This window comes from Oryx dammah, unplaced genomic scaffold (genome assembly GCF_014754425.2).
Source record: "Oryx dammah isolate SB20612 unplaced genomic scaffold, SCBI_Odam_1.1 HiC_scaffold_8, whole genome shotgun sequence".
In the NCBI taxonomy this organism is placed as follows: domain Eukaryota; kingdom Metazoa; phylum Chordata; class Mammalia; order Artiodactyla; family Bovidae; genus Oryx; species Oryx dammah.
This window is the reverse complement of record NW_024070192.1, coordinates 2,047,435-2,070,056: the sequence shown is the minus strand read 5'-3', so window position 1 is coordinate 2,070,056 and position 22,622 is coordinate 2,047,435. Positions and strand designations below refer to the sequence as shown.

Here is a 22,622-nt window from a genome sequence, read left to right as displayed (position 1 = left end):
CCCCGTAACCCCGCCTCCTCACGGCCTCCCCCCCGTAACCCCGCCTCCTCGTAGCCCCGCCCACACGCTGCTCAGGGCCGAGAGGCGGGAGCGCGCGCGTCCGCGGGCCGCGTCCTCGGGCAGCCCCGCCCCCAGGGGCGTCCGGCGCGGGGCGGAGCGCGACTTCCGGCGCCGCGCCCGCCCCGCCCCGCCCCGCCTCTCGCGGGCCTGCAGCGTCGGGGGCGCGCGCGCGGCCGCGCTCTCGGATCCAGTTGGGAGCTGAGGTGCTCGCGGACCCCGCGGCCTGTCCGTGAGGTGAGGCGGGCGCCGGGGGCTGCGGCGTGGGAGGCCCCGCCCTGGAGCTGTCACCCCTCGGGGAGGCGTGAGGGCTAGAGGAGGGGCGGCGGGCGAGCCGGGGGTCCGGGGCGCGGAGCGGCCGAGCGGGCGCTGGGGGGCAGGATGGGCCCCGAGGCTCGAGGGTGCGTCCTGTGGGGGTGCTGCCCGCTCCCCTCCAGGGCTCGGGGCGTCCGGCCGCGGGACGGCCCCCGGGCTTGGCCGGACGGTCTCCATCCTCCGGCGTCGTTAGGAGGGGACGTGTGGATCTGACCCAGCCCCGAACGGGGTCCCCTGGGGGCTTGGCTGTCCCCCAGCCCGCGCCTCAGGAGGACTGCGGAGAGATGCGCAGAGCCCGCGCGCAGTCAGGGGAGAAACACCCGATTCTCATTCCGAAAACGCCAGGACGGGCTCCAGGCGTGCAAGTACTTAAAATGCGAACGCTCAGGAGGCTGGAGGCGCTCGGAGCTGCAGCAAGGTTGCTCCTGGCTCCCAAGGCGTGGATGAGTGAAGTCGCTCAGTCGTCTCCGACTCTTTGCGACCCCGTGGACTGTAGCCCACCAGGCTCCTCCGTCCATGGGATTCTCCAGGTAGGAATACTGGAGTGGGTTGCCATTTCCTTCTCCAGGGGCTCTTCCCGACCCAGGGATCAAACCCAGGTCTCCCGCATTGCAGGCAGACGCTTTAACCTCTGGCTCTTCTGATATCTTGGCCAAAGAGTTTCATATGTACATATGTAACTTTTTAACAGTTACCTAGTATTCTGTTGCATGAATGTGTCATAATGTATTTATAAGGCGTTTCTAAATAAATAAGTCTGGAAGAATCTACTTTCCAGGGAGGACGTCCTGGTTCTGCAGGAGCAGAAGGGGAGTCAGAGAGTGTATGTTGGACTCCGGGCCGTGGGCGAGGTTCAGTATTATCTTACTCAGCCTCGCCTGCGTCCTTCTGAGGTCCGGAGGGGTTTTATCCCACGGGGCAGATGTGGAACACGGTCCACGCAAAAGAGTAAGTCCATTATTTAGGTCCCAACCAGCAAGAATGGCTGAGATTGCAACCCAGGGATGCCAGACTCTAAAGTCTCATGCAATTTAGCAAAAATTCTTTTGCTTCCAACCAGAGAGCAATATTACATATTTTTAGGGAAGACTCCTTACAAAAGGACATCATTAAGGCAGTTAGGGCTTTTGGGGTATTTGGGTTAAACGCTAACTTGTAAGGCATTATTGTCGTTTTTCAGTGGCTAAGTTGTGTCCCGACTCTTGGCAACCCCATGGACTGCAGCAGGTCAGGCTTCCTTGTCCTTCACCATCTCCCAGATTTGCTGAAACTCATTTCCATTGAGTCAGTGATGCTGTCCAACCATCTCGTTCTCTGTCGACCCTTTCTCCTCCTGCCCTCAAACTTTCCCAGCATCAGGGTCTTTTCCGGTGAGTCTACTCTCTGCATCAGGTGGCCAGAGTATTGGAACTTCAACTTCAGCATCAGTCCTTCCAATGGATATTTAAGGTTCACTTCCTCTAGAAAATCAATTAATCCTTGAATCTGTGCTGTTTAAGTGTATTTTCCTTCAGACAGGGTTTAGTATAGGGAAATCTCACATTCAGGGCAAGAACAAATTTATTAATACACATTTAGTTGAGTGTCTTTTATATTCCAGATACTAAACTGTGTGCCAGAAATACCAAGATGAATACAATTTGTAACCTCTGCCCTTGAGTTTGAGAGGATGATTGTATAAAAGAATTTCATAGTATTATAATAAATTGGAATCTTTGCTAGTGTGTGACTTAACCAGATTAGAGTAGTTTTAAGCACGAGTTTTTAGGAATGTGTTATGTATAAGAAAGGGCTTCCCTGGTGGCTCAGATGGTAAAGAATCTGCCTGCAGTGTGGGAGACCCAGGTTCAGTCCCTGAGTCAGGAAGATCCTCTGGAGAAGGAAATGGCAACCAACTCCAGTATGCTTGCCTGGAGAATTCCATGGACAGTCCATGGGGTTGCAGAGTCAGACACAACTGAGCAGCTAATACTATGTATAAGAAAAGGTACTGTGTGACTTATCATGTGTGTACCTTGGCATTATTTTCCCATTCAGTGAGAAATACTGTCAAAAAATTAAGTTAAATCATATTGATGGTTATTATTTTCTTTTATCATTACACTACCTTCAGTAAATTTTAAAATGCTAGAGAAGAGAACATTTATAATTTATCCCCTGTTAAGGGGCTTGCTTTCAGTAGTGCTTATATTTTATTAATTGAGAAGCCAGTGGTATGTGTAGCGGGGCAGGAATTTCTTTCAAGTCATCTGCCAAAGATGTTCTTAACCTCTTCTTCCAAAATTTAAATCTTAAAGGTATCATTAATACCAGATTCCACTTAGCCTTTATTGCTCAGAGACCTAGTGGAAACAGAGTCTCTATTTTAGGCAGAAATGGTAACTTGCTGAAATGGTTACATTGCCTCTGGCATGGCTGTAGGTGGGTGGATAGGGGGAGTGCTGGGGCATTTAGGAAATTTCTCCCAGTGGCTTCAGTTGCTCAGTAAAGTAGCAATCAAGGTCATAATCTGAGGGTGCTGCAGGGGGTGGAAGTTTGAGGTTTGGAGATTAGAGTGAAAGGGCTAGTGAAATGTGTGATATTCCAGTAATTAAACAGTTGTTCTCAGATATGAAAAGTGAAGTCAAGGAAGTAGCAATGAGCAAAATAAAAGTATTTAATCTAACTTTGCACACAAGGTGCTTGACCATCCGTGTCCCGGGTTCACTTTGCCTGGCTTCTGCCTTCTTGGCAGGCCCCCCTGTTCTTTACACGGGGCTTCCCAGCTGGCTCAGACAGTAAAGAGTCCACCTGCGATGTGGGAGACCTGGGTTCAATCCCTGGCTGGGGAAGATCCCCAGGAGAAGGGAGTGCTACCCACTCCAGTATTCTTGGGCTTCTCTGGTGGCTCAGATGGTGAAGAATCCACCTGCGATGCGGGAGACCTGGGTTTGGTCTCTGGGTGCGGAATAGCCCCTGGAGAAGGGAGTGGCTACCCCCTCCAGGATTCTTGCCTGGAGAATTCCATGGACACTAGAGCCTGGCGGGCTGAGCGACTAACACTTCCACTGTTCTTTACACAGGTCAAGCCACTTTGCAGAGTCTAGTTTTTCCATTGTTTTTTCTCTGCCTGGAATTTGCATTCCACTCTTCCCCAAGCTCTTTCCCCAGCTGCACTTAACACATCATATTAAATCTTGTCTGCAAAGTCAGTAACAGTGTCTAATACTTCCTTTTTTTTTAATGTTTGCTGAGTAAACCCCTCAGTAAATGTTTAGTGAGTGTGCCACTTTTCTTCCTCCTTTAATCTGTGAACGGCGGTCAGCAGACTTCTCCTGTAAAGAGGCAGCTAATAAATACTGTAGGTCTTGTGGAAGCAGCGTCTCTCTCTTCGCTACCTGACTTTGCCATCGTCACGCAAAAGCAGGGGTAGGCAGCGTAGAAACAAGTGAGCGTGGCTCCATTCCAAGAACCCTTTATTTATAGACTCGAGATTTGAATTTCATATAATTTTAACATATCACAAAATATTACTGTTCTTTGATTCCCTTCCACCCCCAACTCCATACATTTAAACAAGTGAAAACCAGGCTTAGCTCCTGGGCTGCACACACGCAGGCTTTGGGCTGCATTTCACCCCCCCATCCTCCACTGTGCTTTGCAGACCTTTGATCTGTAAAGACAGCGAATCTGGATAGAGGGATTCGCAGTGAGATGATACTGGTTTTAGTAGTATCGTTAGTGGTAGAGAAGCAAAGAAGGCAGTCTTCTTTGTCAAGGATTTCATGGTCAAGTTCAAGATTAAGACGTAGACAGATAACAATGACACAGTATGGTAACTGCAATTACAGTTTATTGATTGGAACGAAGGAGTCATAACTAGTTCTGCTTGGTTGGATCAGAAGTCACATCTACTGGTCCTCTGGTGGGGACTTGGGAACATTTTCAGCTAAGATCCTTTCCAAGAATCTTTGCAAACTTGCTGAGAAGGTGACTGACCACATCTTTTGCCAGGATGGCTATGAACTTCAAGATGACGCAATTCCTCTGTTTTGTAGGGTGTAACCTTCATCTGTTCTTCTCAGAAATAAAATTAATACATTCCAAATGATTTTTTTCCTAACAGTTGTTTCCAAAGGTCATGCACATATTTTTTATTGCTTTGAAAAAGGTGAAATATATTTCATAGTGCATCTAATGTAGTAATCGATGTTTGTTTAATACATTAATGAATTTCTGATATTGAATTTTGGGCCTTGTAACATTTAGTCCCTAAGTCAATTATTAATGCATTAGAAAAGGAAAATGGCTTTAGTGGACTTTCAGTTTCCTTGCTACTTATTAGATTTACTCTGAGTCATTTCACTCTGGGAGAAATATATGGCCGTTAGCATCACTGATGCCATCTTGTACCATGACAGTTGATCCTGTGCTATCCCCTCCCTGACCCAGGACTGAACTGTGCAGAGGGTCACTTCTCTGTTGTTAAGGGCTTTGCAGTTACTAGAAACTGTTTAATCATTAGGATCAGGTGCCCTGTGTGCTCCGTTAGTCCATGAGCCTCCTTACTCATTCGTGAATCTTGACTTATAAATGCATGTTCATTATCCAAGCACCTACCTCCATTCCCTTCGCCAGGAGATCTTCCCCACCCAGGGACCAAACCTGAGTCTCCTGCATCTCAGGCAGATTCTTCACCATCTGGGCCACCAAGGAGGCCCCACCTACCACCATACTCTAGGGTAACTGTAAAGTTGTCCCTGTCGCCCCAGGAGTACAGATTGCAAATGCTTCCAGGTTGCCACCTCCTTTCCTGACCCCAGGCCCACCCTGTGAGAGTTACCCTGTAACAAACTGATCCACTGATCTCACAGAGCTTCCTGCCTCCATTTCTTGGTCTCAAGATAGCTTTCTCAGTTCTGTGAGCAGTTTTTGTCCCCTCCATCCTTCAACAGGAAGTTGAATGTTTGATTACACCTTCAGGGATACTAGGTGTTTAAAACTTACCTAACTATCACTTCATGCTGTATAACAAATCAGTACATTCCCTAGACATACTGTGGAGCAATGGAAAGTAATTTCAGAGGTTTATAAAAATAATTTTGTGCTCTTATTCGTTGTCTTTGTCATAGTTCTTTAGCCAGTTCTTTTTTAGTTGAGAATTTGCCTTTGTTGAAGAGTTTTCAAGGTACTGTAGTGGAAAGACTTGGGAACTGGATCAAGTATTATGAGTTTTCCAAAAAAGTACGATTTGTTAAAAACATGCCACGAGAAGACTTATTGTCCTTTAATTGTCAACTTGAGCTTCTAAAGATCATCTTCTAATATATGTTGCAAAAGAGCAGGTCTTAGGTGTGTTGTCTACTCAAAAAGCCACTTTCTGTGGTTGTCTGGTCCTCTCTTTAGGATGCCCAGGGCTTGTGTGAACTATGTTCCTAGTGGGGGAACTTCTGGATGTTGGCTGTCTGATTCTTTTCCACTTGCAGCCAGTGATAAATGGAGGGCAGGCCAGGCATCCATAACTCCCTTTCTCTTTTGTCCTTTTGAAGGCCACCACATAGACTTTGGGCTTCCAAGGTGGCTCAGTGGTAAAGAATCCACCTGTCAATGCAGGAAACTCAGGTTCCTGGAGAAGAGCATGGCAACCCACTCCAGTATTCTTTTTTTTTTAAATTTATTTTTAATTTTACTTTACAATTCTGTATTGGTTTTGCCATACACTGACATGAATCCACCACGGGTGTACATGCGTTCCCAAACATGAACCCCCCTCCCACCCCCCTCCCCTACACTCCAGTATTCTTGTCTGGAGAATCCCATGGACAGAGGAGCCTGGCGGGTACAGTCCATGGGGTTGCAAATGAGTCAGACACGGCTGAGTACACACACGTAGGCTATAATGTTTTGAATAATTAAGATGCATCATAGTGTAGAAAGAGGAGGAACTTAGAACTTGATGCTAAACACAGGTTTCCTTTGGGACCAAGATCAGGCGCAGCGCAAGTTTAAAGCTTTTACAGACATCCCCTCGCTGGCCACGCCTCGTCTCTAGCTTTCCAGCCCCCTTTCCAGCTGTGCCCTCCTGTCAGAAGAACCACTTTCATGTCCTCTCTGCGGAGAGGATCCCCAGCTTTCAGGAAGCCTCCCTGCCCCGCCCTGCCCGCCCACCTGCAGGGCTTGGTTGCAGCTCAGACGGGTCTCTATCTTTGGCCCAGATCTTCAGTGTAGACAGCACTGCCTTCCCACACCCCACCCCCTCCCCAAGCCCTCTCTCCCAGCCCTGCTAAACGGTGGGGACGAGGCGCCCTGGGGACTTGTCTCCTGCCAGTCTGGTGCAGGCTCCCCTCTTCTGTTGTTTTCCTTCTGTCCTCTTGACAGAATGGAACCCCCAGAGAAGGCGTGGTCCTCACACCTGAAGAAGCTGCACGGCGTCTCCCCGCACCTGTGATGTGCGGGTGGTTCTCATGGGCCTTGGTGCTTCCCAGCCTGATGCAGAGCCACCCTCCCGGGTTGACCTCCCCACCCCACCCCCCACCGCCCAGCCCTTTTCATGGTGCACCTGGTTAGACCAGTGTGGCTGTGTGCATGGGCACAGGGGCGGGCAGGTAAGATCAGAGTTGTGTCAGCTCACAAAAACCTGACTCCAGCTTTGAAGTTCCCAGTTAGATGCACATGAAAAGTTAATCGACATTAAGAATGTTTCTTTTGAGTTTTCAAACAGCCCAGCCAGGCATTTCATATCTCAAAGAAAACAAGCAGTCAGTTGATTTTCCTTCTTTAAGATGTTTTGTTTTCCACCAGAAAATTACTAGAGCTAATCAATGAATATAGTAAAGTTGCAGGATATAAAATTAACACATAGAAATCCCTTGCATTCCTGTACACTAACAAACAGAAATTAACGAAACAATTCCATTCACCGTTGCAACAAAATACTAAGAATAAAATACTTAGGAATATATCTATCTAAAGAAACAAAAGACCTATATATAGAAAACTATAAAACACTGGTGAAAGAAATCAAAGAGGACACATAGATGGAGAAATACACAGTGTTCATGGATCAGAAGAATCAATATAGTGAAAATGAGTATACTACCCAAAGCAATCTATAGATTCAGTGCAATCCCTATCAAGCTGCCAACGGTATTTTTCAGAGAACTAGAACAAATAATTTCACAGTTTGTATGGAAATACAAAAAAAAATTCAAATAGCCAAAGCAATCTTGAGAAAGAAGAATGGAACTAGAGGAATCATCCTGCCTGACTTTAGGCTCTACTACAAAGCCACAGTCATCAAGACAGTATTGGCACAAAGACAGAAATATAGATCGATGGAAGAAAATAGAAAGCCCAGAGATAAATCCACACACCTATGGACACCTTATCTTTGACAAAGGAGGCAAGAATATACAATGGAGAAAAGACAATCTCTTTAACAAGTGGTGCTGGGAAAACTGGTCAACCACTTGTAAAAGAATGAAACTAGAACACTTTCTGACACTATACACAAAAATAAATTCAAAATGGATTAAAGATCTAAACATAAGACCAGAAACTATAAAACTCCTAGAGGAGAACATAGGCAAAACATTCTCCAACATAAACCACAGCAGGATCCTCTATGACCCATCTCCCAGAATATTGGAAATAAAAGCAAAAGTAAACAGATGGGACCTAATTAAAATCAGAAGCTTCTGCACAACAAAGGAAGCTATAAGCAAGGTGAAAAGACAGCCTTCAGAATGGGAGAAAATAATAGCAAACGAAGCAACAGACGAATTAATCTCAAAAATATACAGGCAAGTCCTGCAACTCAATTCCAGAAAAATAAACGACCCAATCAAAAAGTGGGCCAGATGACTAAACAGACATTTCTCCAAAGAAGATGTACAGATGGCCAACAAACACATGAAAAGATGCTTAACATCACTCATTATCAGAGAAATGCAAATGAAAACCACAATGAAGTACCATTTCACGCCAGTCAGAATGGCTGCTATCCAAAAGTCTACAAGCAATAAATGCTGGAGAGGGTGTGGAGAAAAGGGAACCCTCTTACAATGTTGGTGGGAATGCAAACTAGTACAGCCACTATGGAGAACAGTGTGGAGATTCCTTAAAAAACTGGAAATAGAACTGCCATATGACCCAGCAATCCCACTGCTGGGCATACACACTGAAGAAACCAGAAAGAGACACATGTACCCCAATGTTCATCACAGCACTGTTTACAATAGCCAGGACATGGAAGCAACCTAGATGTCCATCAGCAGATGAATGGATAAGAAAGCTGTGGTACATATACACAATGGAATATTACTCAGCCATTAAAAAGAATAAATTTGAATCAGTTCTAATGAGGTGGATGAAACTGGAGCCTATTATACAGAATGATGTAAGCCAGAAAGAAAAACACCAATACAGTATACTAACACATATATATGGAATTTAGAAAGATGGTAATGATAACCCTGTATGCGAGACAGCAAAAGAGACAGAGATGTATAGAACAGTCTTGGACTCTGGGAGAGGGTGAGGGTGGGATGATATGGGGGAATGGCATTGAAACATGTAAAATATCATATGTGAAACAAATCGCCAGGCCAGGTTTGATGCATGATACAGGGTGCTTGGGGCTGGTGCACTGGGATGACCCAGAGGGATGGAATGGGGAAGGAGGTGGGCGGCGGGGGGGGGATTCAGGATGGGGAACGTGTACACCCATGGCAGATTCAAGTCAATGTATAGCAAAACCAATACAGTATTGTAAAGTTAAATAAATAAATGTTTTAAAAAATAGAAAAAAAAGACGTTTTCATTCTCAGAGTAGTGTGTCTTTTTTCAGGCTGTTACAAAGAAAGTAATGTCAGCTGGTTTGTACAAACAACCAAAAAAAAGGATGTTTCACTTTAATAACTTGAGTAGATAGGTCAAAGTCACTGACATTTCACAATTTCACCTGATTAGAACCTTAGAAAATGAGAACCACGGACAGCTTCTTGTTGTTGTTCAGTCACTAAGTCGTGTCCGACTCTCTGAGACCCTGTGGACTGTAGCCCGCCAGGCTCCTCTCTCCATGGGATTTCCCGGACAGAGTACTGGAGTGGGTTGCTATGTCCTTCTCCAGGGGATCTTCCCGACCCAGGGGTCGAACCCGGGGCTCCTGCGCTGCAGGCGGATGCTTTACCACTGAGCCTCCTGGGAATCCCCACTCCCTGAGAGACCCGAGCACAGAGCGGTGGAGGGTGCTCTGGCTGAAGCAGAGCAATGGTGGGGAGGTCCATCTGGGATGGAGCTCGGGCCGGGAGGACAGGGTGAAAGCATCTTCTGCTGAAGAAGGGACTGTGTATGTGTGTGTGCAGCAGGACTGTGTGTGTCTGTGTATGTATCTGTGTCAGTGTGTGCGTGCACGCCTGTGTGTCAGTGTGTGCAGCAGGACTGTGTGTGTCTGTGTATGTATCTGTGTCAGTGTGTGCGTGCACGCCTGTGTGTCAGTGTGTGAAGCAGGACTGTGTGTGTCTGTGTATGTATCTGTGTGTGTTAGTGTGTGCGTGCATGTCTGTGTATGTGTCAGTGTGTGTGCATCTGTGTGTGTATGTGTGTCTGTGTGTGTGTCAGTTTGTGTGCAGCAGGACTGTGTGTCTGTGTGTGTGTGTGTGTGTGCACGTCTGTGTGTCTCTGTGTGTGTCTCTGTGTGTCTGTGTGTGTGCATCTGTGTGTGTGTCAGTGTGTGTGCAGCAGAACTGTGTGTCTCTGGGTGTGTGCATCTGTGTATGCACACGTGTGTGTATGTGTGTGTCTCTGTGTGTGCGCATCTGTGTATGCACGCATGCGCGCGTATGTGTGCGTCAGTGTGTGTGTGTCTGTGTGTGTCAGTTTGTGCGTGCGCATCTGTGTGTATGTGTGTGTGCGTGTGTCTGTGTGTATGCGCATCTGTGTGTGTGTGTGTGTGTGTGTGTGTGGCTGCATCAGGTCTTAGCTGTGGCATGCAGGATCTTGTTCCCCAACCAGGGAGCGAACCCGGGCCCCCTGCATTGGGAGCACACAGTCTTAACCACTCTACCACCAGGGAAGTCCTGGGACTTTGTGCTTTGGAAGAAAGGGGGAAATAGGCTGAACAGATACCAGCGTGACTTCTTTGCTTAGTCGTCCTGTGTCATCTTCTGCAGAGATGCTTCCCTGTTAATCTTACTTTTTAAGCCACTTGAAAACCTTTGCAACAGCAGTCCTCAGCTTTCTGACGCCCTGTGCTCTCACGCCCATCAGTACCCGTGGGACCCTGCCCTTCATGGTTGGGGAGGTGGGCAGGCATGGAGTGTCTCGCTGGGTTACTGACGTGCTTCACTTGGACAGTCTTGGTTACCCTCGGGAGCGTCCTAACCATGGAGTTAGGAGCACGTTATACTGTTAGGCTGGTTGAGTCCATTGATAGCAGAGACAGGAACTGTCTGGTCTGTCTGCCTTCAGGGAAAATGAAATACTTTGGGTGGGTATCAGGGCATTTCACATACTCCAAGGAAGAAGAATCAAGTTTTGGGCACAGTAGGTACCAAACCTTAGGGGAAAACTTAGTACCAAGAACATATGAACTCTCTTAGATGTTTCTATTACTGTTTCCACAATCCCCAAGCCCAGCTCTCTTAGGTAAAACTTCCATGCTGCCAGAAGATTTAATTGGCACAGCTCAGTGGCAGTAGGGGTGATGGTGATGGTTTAAGAAGCCCTGACTGCGGTGGGCAGGTGCAGAGGTTCCTGGATTTCAGGCAAGGCCATCAATTCTAATCGAGTTCAGGGAGCACTTCTCAAAGGAGGAAAAATACTGGGAGTCCATCAGCTGCCTTACGAAGGGCCCATTCTCTAAAAACAAAGAACTAAGCATGCAGTGTTCAATTCGAATGAATAATTCAGTGGCGCCCACTACGCTAAGTCAGTGTGCTTTGCGGAGAGCTTGAGGCTGTTCTTGCTGCTCCACTGGTTAGAGTTTCTACGTTTTGTGGGAAGTCATCCTTGAACAAGTATGACCCGTCTGCCTGTCTCCCTCCCAGTCCCCTCCTTCCATTCTCCCTTCCTTTCATCAGCCTCGAGAAGATTACCAGTTCTTTACAGAATCTGATATAACATCCATGAGGGTGTTAGAAGAATTTATTTTTAGTGTATCTTCCTTTCCTGTTTTAATTTTACTTTTTAAAATTTACTCATTTCATATTTCTACAGTATGTCTAATTGTATAATTTGTTTTTTTCCCCACTGTCTAAAGAACACACATTGATGGGAAAATAGAAAAAAAAAAAAAACACAAGGAAAAGTTGTCTGTAATCCAGTCGTTAAATTAAAAAAATAACCCTTTTGTCTCTCTTCTGTACCTGTAAAGAGGATGTTTATTTGATCCCAACTTTAGTTATGTATATTGACTTTTGGGGGTTAAGACAAGCTGCCTCTAAAAAGTCCCCTGCTTTTTCATCTAGGAGGAGATGGCCAGCCAGCCTGGAATAGATGGTGCTTGTTGTGGATGGGAGTCACCCTAGTGGCTCCCATCAGACGCGTTTATATAAAACAAGGCAGCGAATTCTGCCCTGGAATGAGGCCTAGCAGAACTGTCTCGGCGTCTCCCCCGAGCTGCCCACTCAGTGCCTTTTGGTTGGCACACATTCTGGGTTACGAGAGCAAGCAGATAGGGATAGGGCCTCCGGAGGGCACCGGTGGGGCCCCAGCCACTCTGATTGCTGCTTTCACATAGCCTCTTTGAAGAGCAGAGATAGTTCCAACAGAGGTCCATTCCCAGAAGGGCCCCCAGAGGGTCAGCTTACCCTGGGAGAGGGATACTGGGCCTGTGAAGCGGTGGTTTAGGTCATACAGCTCAAAAAAAAAAAAAAAAAGGTGAGGTTTGTTTCTTTCGCTCCAGACTAAAGCCCCTGACTCATTAAGCGCTTTCTCCCCTTCTGCTCCAGCAACCAGCTGTCCACATTCCATTTCTATGGAAGTGTGTGTTCTGGAAATGTCATGGAGATGGGCCCACGCTTGACCTCTCATGTCTGGCTTCTTAAGCGCTCACTGTAGCATTCTAGAGGCTCACCCACGTAGCATGTGTGACTGCTTCACTCCTCTTTGTGGCTGAACAGTGAGTCGTGTGTGCCCACCACCTCCGCTTGTCCCTCCCTCTGTTGGTAGACAGGCTATTTCCGCATCTTGGCAGTTCTGACCCTGTGTGCACACGCATTTATCTGTGCCCCTGTTTCCAGTTCTTTTGGGTGAATACCTACAAGTGGAGGAGTGGAGTCACACAGGAATTCTGGTTTCTCCTCGGGGACCAGCCACAGCGTTTGTCTCAGCAGCAGAACCTCTCCGCAGCCCCGCCAGCTCTGTACGAGGACCCCCTGCCCCCCGTTAGCCCCGGAGTTTCTTACAAGAAATTTTCTCTCATTCAGAGCGTTACTGCCCTGTAGGAAGGCACCTGGTTAATCTGGCTGCTCTCAGGATTCCTCCGTCTTTCACTATTAGCAGTTGGGTTATGATGTATCTCCGTGTGGATTCCCTTCGATTTATCCTGTATGGGCTTCGTCAGGCTTCTTGAAACTTGTAGGCTTTTCATCTCTGGCCAGATCGGGGAAGCTTTTAGCCATTAATTCTGTAAGTGTTTGTCCAGCATTAACACACTTCTCCCTCTCTGGCCATTTGAATGTTAGACTCTTACTCTCTCAGATCTCTGAGAAACGATCGGTTAATTGTTAAAACACACACACACACAACTTGGTCTCTCTTTCTCTGAGACTGACCAGCTCCTCCTGTTGTGCCCAGATCGCTGGCCATTTCCTCTTGTCTGCATTTTGCTGCTGAGCCCGTTCTGTGGATTTGCTTTGTTACTGTTCCTGTTCTGAAATTACTATTTGGTGCTGCTTTAAAAGTGCTGTTTCTTTGCTGACACTTGGGTTGTTTCGAGAGTGGAACGAGTGTTCTCTTTCATTGTCTTCTTACCATTGTTTGCTGGAGTGCCTTTTAAACAGCTGCTTTACTGTTTTTGTCAGATTATTTGAAAATCTGCATCACCTTGGTATTGGCATCTATGGGTTTTCTTCTCCTAACAGAGTTGGTGTTTTCCACACGTCTCATGAGTGGAATGCTGCTGGGTGGTGTGAGACCTCGAGTTTTGTTTTCATCCTGCAGAGAGCCTTGGTGTCTTCTGCGAACATGCTGTCCACCAGGTTAGGTTTGGGTTTTAAGTTTCTGCCCACAGTCTGTGAGCTGCGGGTCTAATTTCAGTTTAGTTTTCAGAAGCCTCTGCAGCGCACCTGGGATCTGTCCGCGCGTGCCACCCAGCCACCCGTCTGCATCTGGGCAGTGGTCTGCTTTCCTAAGCTCTTCTGTCCATTTGCCCTCCCTGCCGCTTTCAGATTCCTGGCGGGCCCCTTGCTGGTTTCACATGCTGCTATTTACCTTTCAGAACCTTCTCATTTAGTTCAGTGCATCCTGTCCAGGTAGGAGAGGGAGTGTGGAGTATGCTTACCTATCTGATCTGCGACTCAGACATCTGTCTGTCTGTGTCTGTTTTTAACATTAAAAATGGTCTCGACTTGACTGTGTGCTTCCAGGTGTTTTTTCCCTCTACTCTCCCTTCTCTGGTAAACTAGTCCAGAAAACATGGCGACTACAGTTCGGGAAGACGGCGTCTGGCGGCAGACAAGAACGCTGCTCCTCAAGAATTGCCTGGTGAAATGCAGGACCAAGAAGAGCAGTGTCCAGGTGAGCCGCACGGCCGTCATGCAGTATTGCAGTGTGTTCCGCATCGATATGCTCCACCTTTAAGAGAGGATTCGCTCTGCTGCATGCATTTTTATCACAGTTTTGCTTGAGAAGTGAAAACTTACTGTGTTAGCCTCAGGAAAAAAATACCTAAATTATCCATCATTTTCTAAATGTTAAAAATGTTGATATGTTTCCAAATTTAGTGACTTTTTCATGTCAGTGCTTGATTGTGAACCTCAAGGCGTGTATTTCCTGTTTCATGAGGTGAAAACTAAAGTCTGCAAATAACTTTCTGGAACATTATTCCACATTTCCTCCCCATGGCCTCCCATCTTTTGGACTCTGGGTTGAATTGGCCAGGATTACTACAGATATGTCACACATCTGTCTCCACAAGCATGCATCACCTTATTATATATTTATTTGTTTAGCATGCATTGGTCTAAGGGATAAAAGGAAGTAAGAACTCTGGATGAACCAGTCAATGATGATTTTAAAGGATGGAATGGTATTATTCTTTTGAAATCAGCAGAACAATTAAACCGCAAGATGAAACAGTAAATATTTCATCCCCATTAAAGTCAGCTATTGAATGTAACTGAGTATAGTTTCAGGAGTAGAAATTTAGGTGTAATTAAACATAAGTTTTAATTCAGACTCAAAGACATTTTTATGGTGTCTTTGAGTTACAGATAATTGGTAAGTTACTTTAAAGTTATATATGAATAAATTTATTATTCTGTTTTATGTTAGTAATCTCAGATGTTTAAATACTAGCTTTTATGTTACTTAGATATGTTATGGTGACTTGAATTTTAAAATATTTTAGTGAAATCGAATGTAAAGGAAAACTTATTGCTGTTGGGTTTGGTTCAGCACAATATTTCTTTTAGGACAGAAGTGCTTTTACTTTATGTTCCTAAGAAAGGAGACCCAAGTTCTTCATGTTTTTTTCTTAGTATTAGTTATATTCATGGAAAGCTTGATGATTTTTGCTGCCTTTGTTATGCTTTGTGATCATTTTGTTTCCTTTGTTGCAGGAAATTCTTTTTCCACTGTTCTTTTTGTTTTGGTTAATATTAATTAGCATGATGCATCCAAATAAGAAATATGAAGAAGTACCTGATGTAGAACTCAGTGCCCTGGATGCATCCGTCCTCGCCAACGTCGTGCTTGGATTCACGCCCGCGACTAACATCACAAGGAGCGTCATGCAGAAAGTGTCTGTGGACCACCTTCTTGACGGTACTGTGAGCTGGCGTGGGTCCTGTTCCTTACAGACGGCCTCTTCTGTGTTGTGCTGTTTGCTTTATTGAGTAAATACCGTTCTTAACATTTAGGTATATATGCTTTCACCATAACAGAGTTTTATAAAAGCGTTAATGTTATCTGATTCTGCTAGCCTATGTTTCTTGTGAAACTTTCATTTATAGCATACTTTATGTTTTAATATTTTATATCATGGGCCATTTATAAAGCAAGCATATTCGTTTAGGATAAAAGAAGCAATATTGGGTTTAAATGTCAATTTTTATTCAAAGAAGAGTTGTGTCATAGTTACTAAAATACATATTTAGTTTCTGAGAAGGACTGCGGAATTTTCTTCCTAAGAAGCAATATTTGAAAATAAAATATCCATTCATTTATCAAGGAGTTATTTCATGGTTTCACTTTGAGATAGGTAAACGAACTACGTATATTACATATAGGGTGTGTGCTCTAATTTATTATGTTAATAGCTTATGTGTTACACTGACGCATAACTTATGTATAGTCAAATGACAGATAAGAAATAGTGTCTGTAAAATTGTACTACTTTAATATCTGTTACTTTTTAGTTTGGTTTTTAGAAGAGCTATATTCATTTTCTAAGAAGTTAGAGCATTCAACAAATGCTTATAAAATACTACATTCATCAAGTATAATGGTAAATTTGGTCTGTTGTATTATAATAAACTATTCATGTATTTGAGCTAATTCTCTTGTGATATTTTATAGTCGTAACTATTGAAGAATATGCAGATGAAAAAGAATTGGTAACATCTAGTCTTTCCAAGTCCGGCTCCTTTGTAGGCATTGTGTTTAAAGACTTCATGTCCTACGAGCTCCGGTTTTTTCCTGATACAATTCCAGTATCTTCTGTTTATATGGATTCAAGAGGCAAGTATCCCTAAATAGTCAATGAAAATCAATTAAATGCATGTTTTTATTGCTCTTAGTTCAAATGCAAAATTTGATGGAGTCTTACATTGACATTTTCAACTATAATTATTCAGATCAGAAGACTGTCAACTCTAGCATAAGAATGTGTATATATCTGTGTAGCCACAGCTACATATATAATATGAAGTATAATTTATACTGTGCTTCCCCAGTGGCTCAGTGGTTAAGAATCCACCTGCAGTTCGATCCCTGGATTGGAAAGAGCCTCTGGAGAAGGGAATGGCAACCCACTCCAGTATTCTTGTCTGGATTATACTACGGACAGAGGAGCCTGGCAGGCTGCCATCTGTGGGGCTGCAAAGAGCCCGATGCCACAGAAGTGACTGAGCAGTCCTGCACGTGATTTCTGTTAAACAGTTTTATCCTGAGTTCTATGACTTTCTCTCTTCACAGTGCAGGATGTCTGGCTCTAGGTGAGGGATCACACCATCGTCATTATCTTGGTCGTGAAGATCTTTTTTGTACAGTTCTTCAGTGTATGCTTGCCACCTCTTCTTAATATCTTCTGCTTCTGTTAGGTCCATACCATTTCTGTCCTTTATTGAGCCCATCTTTGCATGAAATGTTCCCTTGGTATCTCTAATTTTCTTGACGAGATCTCTAGTCTTTGCCATTCTGTTGTTTTCCTCTATTTCTTTGCATTGATCACTGAGGAAGGCTTTCTTATCTCTTCTTGCTATTCTTTGGAACTCTGCATTCAGATGCTTATATCTTTCCTTTTCTCCTTTGCTTTTCGCTTCTCTTCTTTTCACAGCTATTTGTAAGGCCTCCCCAGACAGCCATTTTGCTATTTTGCAAGATAATCAAGATAATCACAATGGTATGATCACTCACCTAGAGCCAGACATCCTGGAACGTGAAGTCAAGTGGGCCTTAGAAAGCATCACTACGAACAAAGCTAGTGGAGGTGATGGAATTCCAGTTGAGCTATTTCAAATCCTGGAAGATGATGCTGTGAAAGTGCTGCACTCAATATGCCAGCAAATTTGGAAAACTCAGCAGTGGCCACAGGACTGGAAAAGGTCAGTTTTCATTCCAATCCCAAAGAAAGGCAATGCCAAGGAATGCTCAAACTACCGCACAATTGCACTCATCTCACATGCTAGTAAAATAACGCTCAAAATTCTCCAAACCAGGCTTCAGCAGTATGTGAACCGTGAACTTCCAGATGTTCAAGCTGGTTTTAGAAAAGGCAGAGGAACCAGAGATTAAACTGGCAACATCCGCTGGATCATGGAAAAAGCAAGAGAGTTCCAGAAAAACATCTATTTCTGCTTTATTGACTATGCCAAAGCCTTTGACTGTATGGATCACAAGAAACTGTGGAAAATTCTTCAAGAGATGGGAATACCAAACCACCTGACCTGCCTCTTGAGAAACCTATATGTAGGTCAGGAATCAACAGTTAGAACTGGACATGGAACAACAGACTGGTACCAAATAGGAAAAGGAGTACGTCAAGGCTGTATATTGTCACCCTGCTTATTTAACTTCGATGCAGAGTACATCATGAGAAACGCTGGGCTGGAAGAAGCACAAGCTGGAATCAAGATTGCAGGGAGAAATATCAATAACCTCAGATATGCAGATGACACCACCCTTATGGCAGAAAGTGAAGAGGAGCTAAAAAGCCTCTTGATGAAAGTGAAAGAGGAGAGTGAAAAAGTGGGCTTAAAGCTCAACATTCAGAAAATGAAGATCATGGCATCTGGTCCCATCACTTCATGGGAAATAGATGGGGAAACAGTGTCAGACTTTTTTGGGGGGGCTCCAGAATCACTGCAGATGGTGACTGCAGCCGTGAAATCAAGACGCTTACTCCTTGGCTCAGATGGTAAAGCATCTGTCTACAATGTGGGAGACCTTGGTTCGATCCCTGGGTCGGGAAGTTCCCTGGAGAAGGAAATGGCAACCCACTCCAGTACTCTTGCCTAGAAAATCCCATGGACGGAGGAGCCTAGTGTCCATGGGGTCACAAAGAGTTGGACACAACTGAGCGACTTCACTTTACTCCATGGAAGGAAACCTAGATAGCATATTGAAAAGCAGAGACAGTACTTTGCCAACAAAGGTCCGTCTAGTCAAGGCTATGGTTTTTCCAGTGGTCATGTATGGATGCGAGAGTTGGACTGTGAAGAAAGCTGAGAGCCGAAGAATTGATGCTTTTGAACCATGGTGTTGGAGAAGACTCTTGAGAGTCCCTTGGACTGCAAGGAGATCCAACCAGTCCATTATAAAGGAGATCAGCCCTGGGTGTTCCTCAGAAGGAATGATGCTAAAGCTGAAACTCCAGTACTTTGGCTACCTCATGTGAAGAGCTGACTCATTGGAAAAGACTCTGATGTTGGCAGGGATTGGGGGCAGGAGGAGAAGGGGACAACAGAGGATGAGATGGCTGGATGGCATCACCCACTCAATGGACGTGAGTTTGAGTGAACTCCGGGAGATGGTGATGGACAGGGAGGCCTGGCGTGCTGCGATTCATGGGGTCGCAGAGTCGGACATGACTGAGCGACTGAACTAAACTGATATGACTTTCTAAATCTATGCTCTTTTCTCCACATAATTGTTTTTGTACATGGTATGGTACATATTTTAAAATCTCAAGTTCTTCCACCAATAAAGTTTATTAATTCTATGTTTGAAACATGGAAAACAGCCTTCAATGCCTCAGCCTCTGAAAAAATAATTATCAACCAAAAACATTTATTGAAACAATGTTAAAGTCACTATATTTGTGACTTGATTCCAAAAAGCCTTCAGATAATTTTCCTTTTTTTCTGTGTTCTTTACTTGGACCTGCCTTTGCACATGGAAAGCTTTTAAAGCTGTAATTCATTGTAGAATGACTTAACGTTAAGCCAGAAAAGTGACTTGTTTCAAAAACCTCATTAGAAAAGACTCTGATGCTGGGAAAGATTGAAGGCAAAAGGCAAAGGGGGCAGCAGAGCATGAGGTGGTTGGATGGCATCACAGACTCAAAGGACATGAGTTTGAGCAAGCTTCCGGAGACAGTGGAGGACAGAGAAGCCTGGCAGCCCATGGGGTCGCAAAGGGTCAGACACGGCTCAGCAGCTGAGCAGCAGCCACTGGTTTCTTTGCTTCCATTGGTGGGCATTTACTACTCAGTATCCTAACACATGTAACTCTCTGATTTCAAACGTTTCAAACAAACAGTAAGGGATGTGATAGACTTTGTTTGCCTTTGGAGGGCAATTGCTTCTTTCCTTTGCTTCTGTTAGAGATGGGTCCGTTGTGTCACTTTGGTAACCCACTGGGTGCTGTCTCTAAGGACAGCACTTGTGTATCGTGCTGAACCTTACCTCTCACGTTCTTTCCTCTGTAGCCGGCTGTTCCCCATCGTGTGACGCCGTCCAGTTCTGGTCCTCAGGGTTCACGGTTCTGCAGGCCTCGATAGACGCAGCCATCATACAGGTAAAGGTGCTGAAGGAAGGCGAGGGTTCATTCCATGCCCACGTCTTTACCATCGGAGTTCATTTCACCGCTGTCACATGTTTCAAATTACATCACGCAGGTCAGCTCCTTTACAAAAAAGAGAAGGAAGAAGTCAGATTTTCTGATTTAATTTTTTTTGAAACCCACTTTTGTTTCATGGTCTCCAAGCACGCTGTTCAGCACTCTGTATGCCTGTGTTATCCTGTCTATGCTGTCTGTAGGCAATATTTATGAAAGGTCTGTATTCGCAGACTTTTCCCTTGAATAAGAGTAACTTAGTTTAAAGAAGTTACCTTTATTATCTTAATCATAGTGGTCGATCTTATTTTTAACAGATATTTATCACTTGTCTGAAAAACATTGTTTCTCCCTTGTGTACTAGCATCAGCCTGTTTAATCTTGACACCGTGAGGCGGATGCTGCTGTTTACACTTCATTTATGCACTTGAAACTCAGGAAGATGGAGTGACTTTGCAAACCTCAGTTGATTAGTGGCAAAGCTAATTCAGACTGTGGCTTTTGGGTTCTCATTTCTGTGTTTCAGTAGTATACTGCCACTAAGATTGTGTATAAACGTTGTGTTTACATTCTGAAGACCTGACCCAGTGTTTCTCGTTTTAGTGGAAATGAACAGCAAACCTTGGGTAGGAGCCCTGTCACTGCCAGTTGTTAGACTGCTATGCGTAAATGACTGCAGAAGGAATGCTTACTGGACAGGGTCATCGTTAGAACCGCATGAGATGACACACAGAAGTGTCCTACAAGCTCTCACAGCCTGGTATTAATGTACCGTAGATACAGTATTCAGTAACACACAAGCTCAGGCTAACGGCAGCAAAATAAATATAGGGCATGTTGCATTGATGGTGCTGAAGTACCTGTTTGTGTTTTGGCCAAAGACCTTAGCTGTCCGCAGCCCAGACCACGCCACACGAACAGGTGGAGCAGAGCTCCCTGCCATTCATGTGAACATCAGGTGGAAGAGTGTCAGATGGCATACATAGTTCTGTTATCCTGTCTCTATGCGTGCCGCATATGTGTATACGCAATGTGCAATAGAAGAACTTACTACCTAAAAGAACGTTTTTAAAAAAGAGAGTTATTCTTTCATGGCACTTGTCGTCATCCTTTAACTCCGCAGTTTTATAAACACATATTTTTATTAAGATGCATATAGCTGTCACTAAAGATGGTTATTGTGCAGTTTTATTTTCTTTGACAAATTATTTAATAGAAATGTATGTACTTCCCAACTTCAGACTTGAAACTTTCTGACATGCTTCCAGAACGAGTGAAAACAATGTTCTATGCAGTACCGTGATACTGGGGTCAGTCACTTTATTTCTGGTGTGTAGTGTTTTGAGGGTTGTGTTTGCAGTAGGTTGTGGACTAACTTTGGGTATGTAATTGTCTCATTATTTGAGGAGCTGCTCTCAGAACTAAGTTAACTAAATGTGTTTACATTTTCTGATTGTAGATGAAGACCAATGTTTCTTTTTGGAAAGAGCTGGAGTCAACTAAAGCTGTTCTTATGGGAGAAACGGCTGTTGTAGAAATAGACACCTTTCCCCGAGGAGTAATTTTAATATACCTAGTTATAGCGTTTTCACCTTTTGGATACTTTTTGGCAATTCATATTGTGGCAGAAAAAGAAAAGAAGTTAAAAGAGTTTTTAAAAATAATGGGACTTCATGACACAGCCTTCTGGTATGTTACTAGAACGTTTTTATTCAATGTGGCTAATAACTGCGTAAGTTCTGCAAATCTTCAGTACTGAAGTTCTGTTACTCACCAGACTCAGCAAGGTCCTGACCCTCTTTTCTTGCAGTTCCCGCCTTTGTCATGGAGTTTGAGACTCATCACAAAGCTCCAGCAGTTGATTGGCTTGTTTGAACATAAGGGAGGTGGGATTTGGGAAGCTCATGTCAATATTATATATTTAAGTTTTATTTTGTATTTTGTTTGATGAGGCATGCTCCATGTTTTTCAGTATATAGAGAAACAGGAGATTGTGGAAAGTTGGAAATTAACCTCCTGTTACAGTCCTCCGCAAATATCTTAGCCTGCTCACGTTGTTACGTTCGTATACACAAACTCAAGTTTTGGGCTTTTTTTTTCCCCTGGGAAAAGTTACTTTTGTGAATTTTTTAGGATGAAAATATGCAAATAATTATTTCCATGGAAACAAATGAAAAAGTTCACCAATGAGCACATTAACATTTTTGTACAATGAAAATCTTATAGAGGCATGCAATTTTATAAACAATTCCAAGTGTGTTTTCCGTACTGTCCCCACTATGCAGTAAGAACATTTATTCTGACCTCACTTTGGGGGAGACATTAATGCTGTCAAATGTGAGTTGTCATTATCAACCATTTTATTCCATTTAGCTCAGTGCAGCAGCTGAGCCGCGTTACATAATGGGGTTATCCCGTATGACATCGTCTCTGCTCATTTCTTACTCCCATGGTTTCACTAGTGGCCAGTCTCTGAGCCGCACTGGAGTATTAAATGTTTTGTGAGGAGACAGTAGCTGGAAGCATTTAGGCAGATCAGTTTCTCCGTGCCTTGTTTCTGCCTCTGTAAAATAATGGGTTTACTTTTGGTGGCTTAGGTATCTTTTAGCCCTCTTTTGGTGGTTTTCATGATGCCATACGTGACGTTACCTGCTAACTTGAAAAGTAAAAGCGAAATAATAGACTGTGGGGCAATTCCCCTGAGCTCCGGTTTGAGGAGAAATGTCGAGTCCTGTGATGAATCTGTTGTTGATCTTGGTCTCACGTTGAGTCCCATAGTAATAACGTTGTTGCTTAGCAGGGTGGCCTTCACAACTATCTGAAGTGCCAGA

The 22,622-nt window shown here is 44.4% G+C and overlaps 1 protein-coding gene across 2 annotated transcripts in view; it reads left to right on the top strand.

Moving 5' to 3' along the window:
• The first annotated feature begins 222 nt into the window (after window positions 1-222).
• Window positions 223-22,622, top strand: part of ABCA5 (ATP binding cassette subfamily A member 5) — a 63,473-nt gene continuing 41,073 nt past the window's right edge. For both annotated transcript variants that reach the window (XR_005721715.1, XM_040244414.1), the window contains exons 1-6: window positions 223-294; window positions 13,941-14,091; window positions 15,135-15,339; window positions 16,093-16,254; window positions 19,664-19,752; window positions 21,251-21,480. Coding sequence is in view for 1 of the 2 variants with exons in the window: in XM_040244414.1 (XP_040100348.1) it covers window positions 13,990-14,091; window positions 15,135-15,339; window positions 16,093-16,254; window positions 19,664-19,752; window positions 21,251-21,480 (788 nt within the window). In the remaining variant the exon portion in view is untranslated. The remainder of the gene's footprint in view (window positions 295-13,940; window positions 14,092-15,134; window positions 15,340-16,092; window positions 16,255-19,663; window positions 19,753-21,250; window positions 21,481-22,622) is intronic.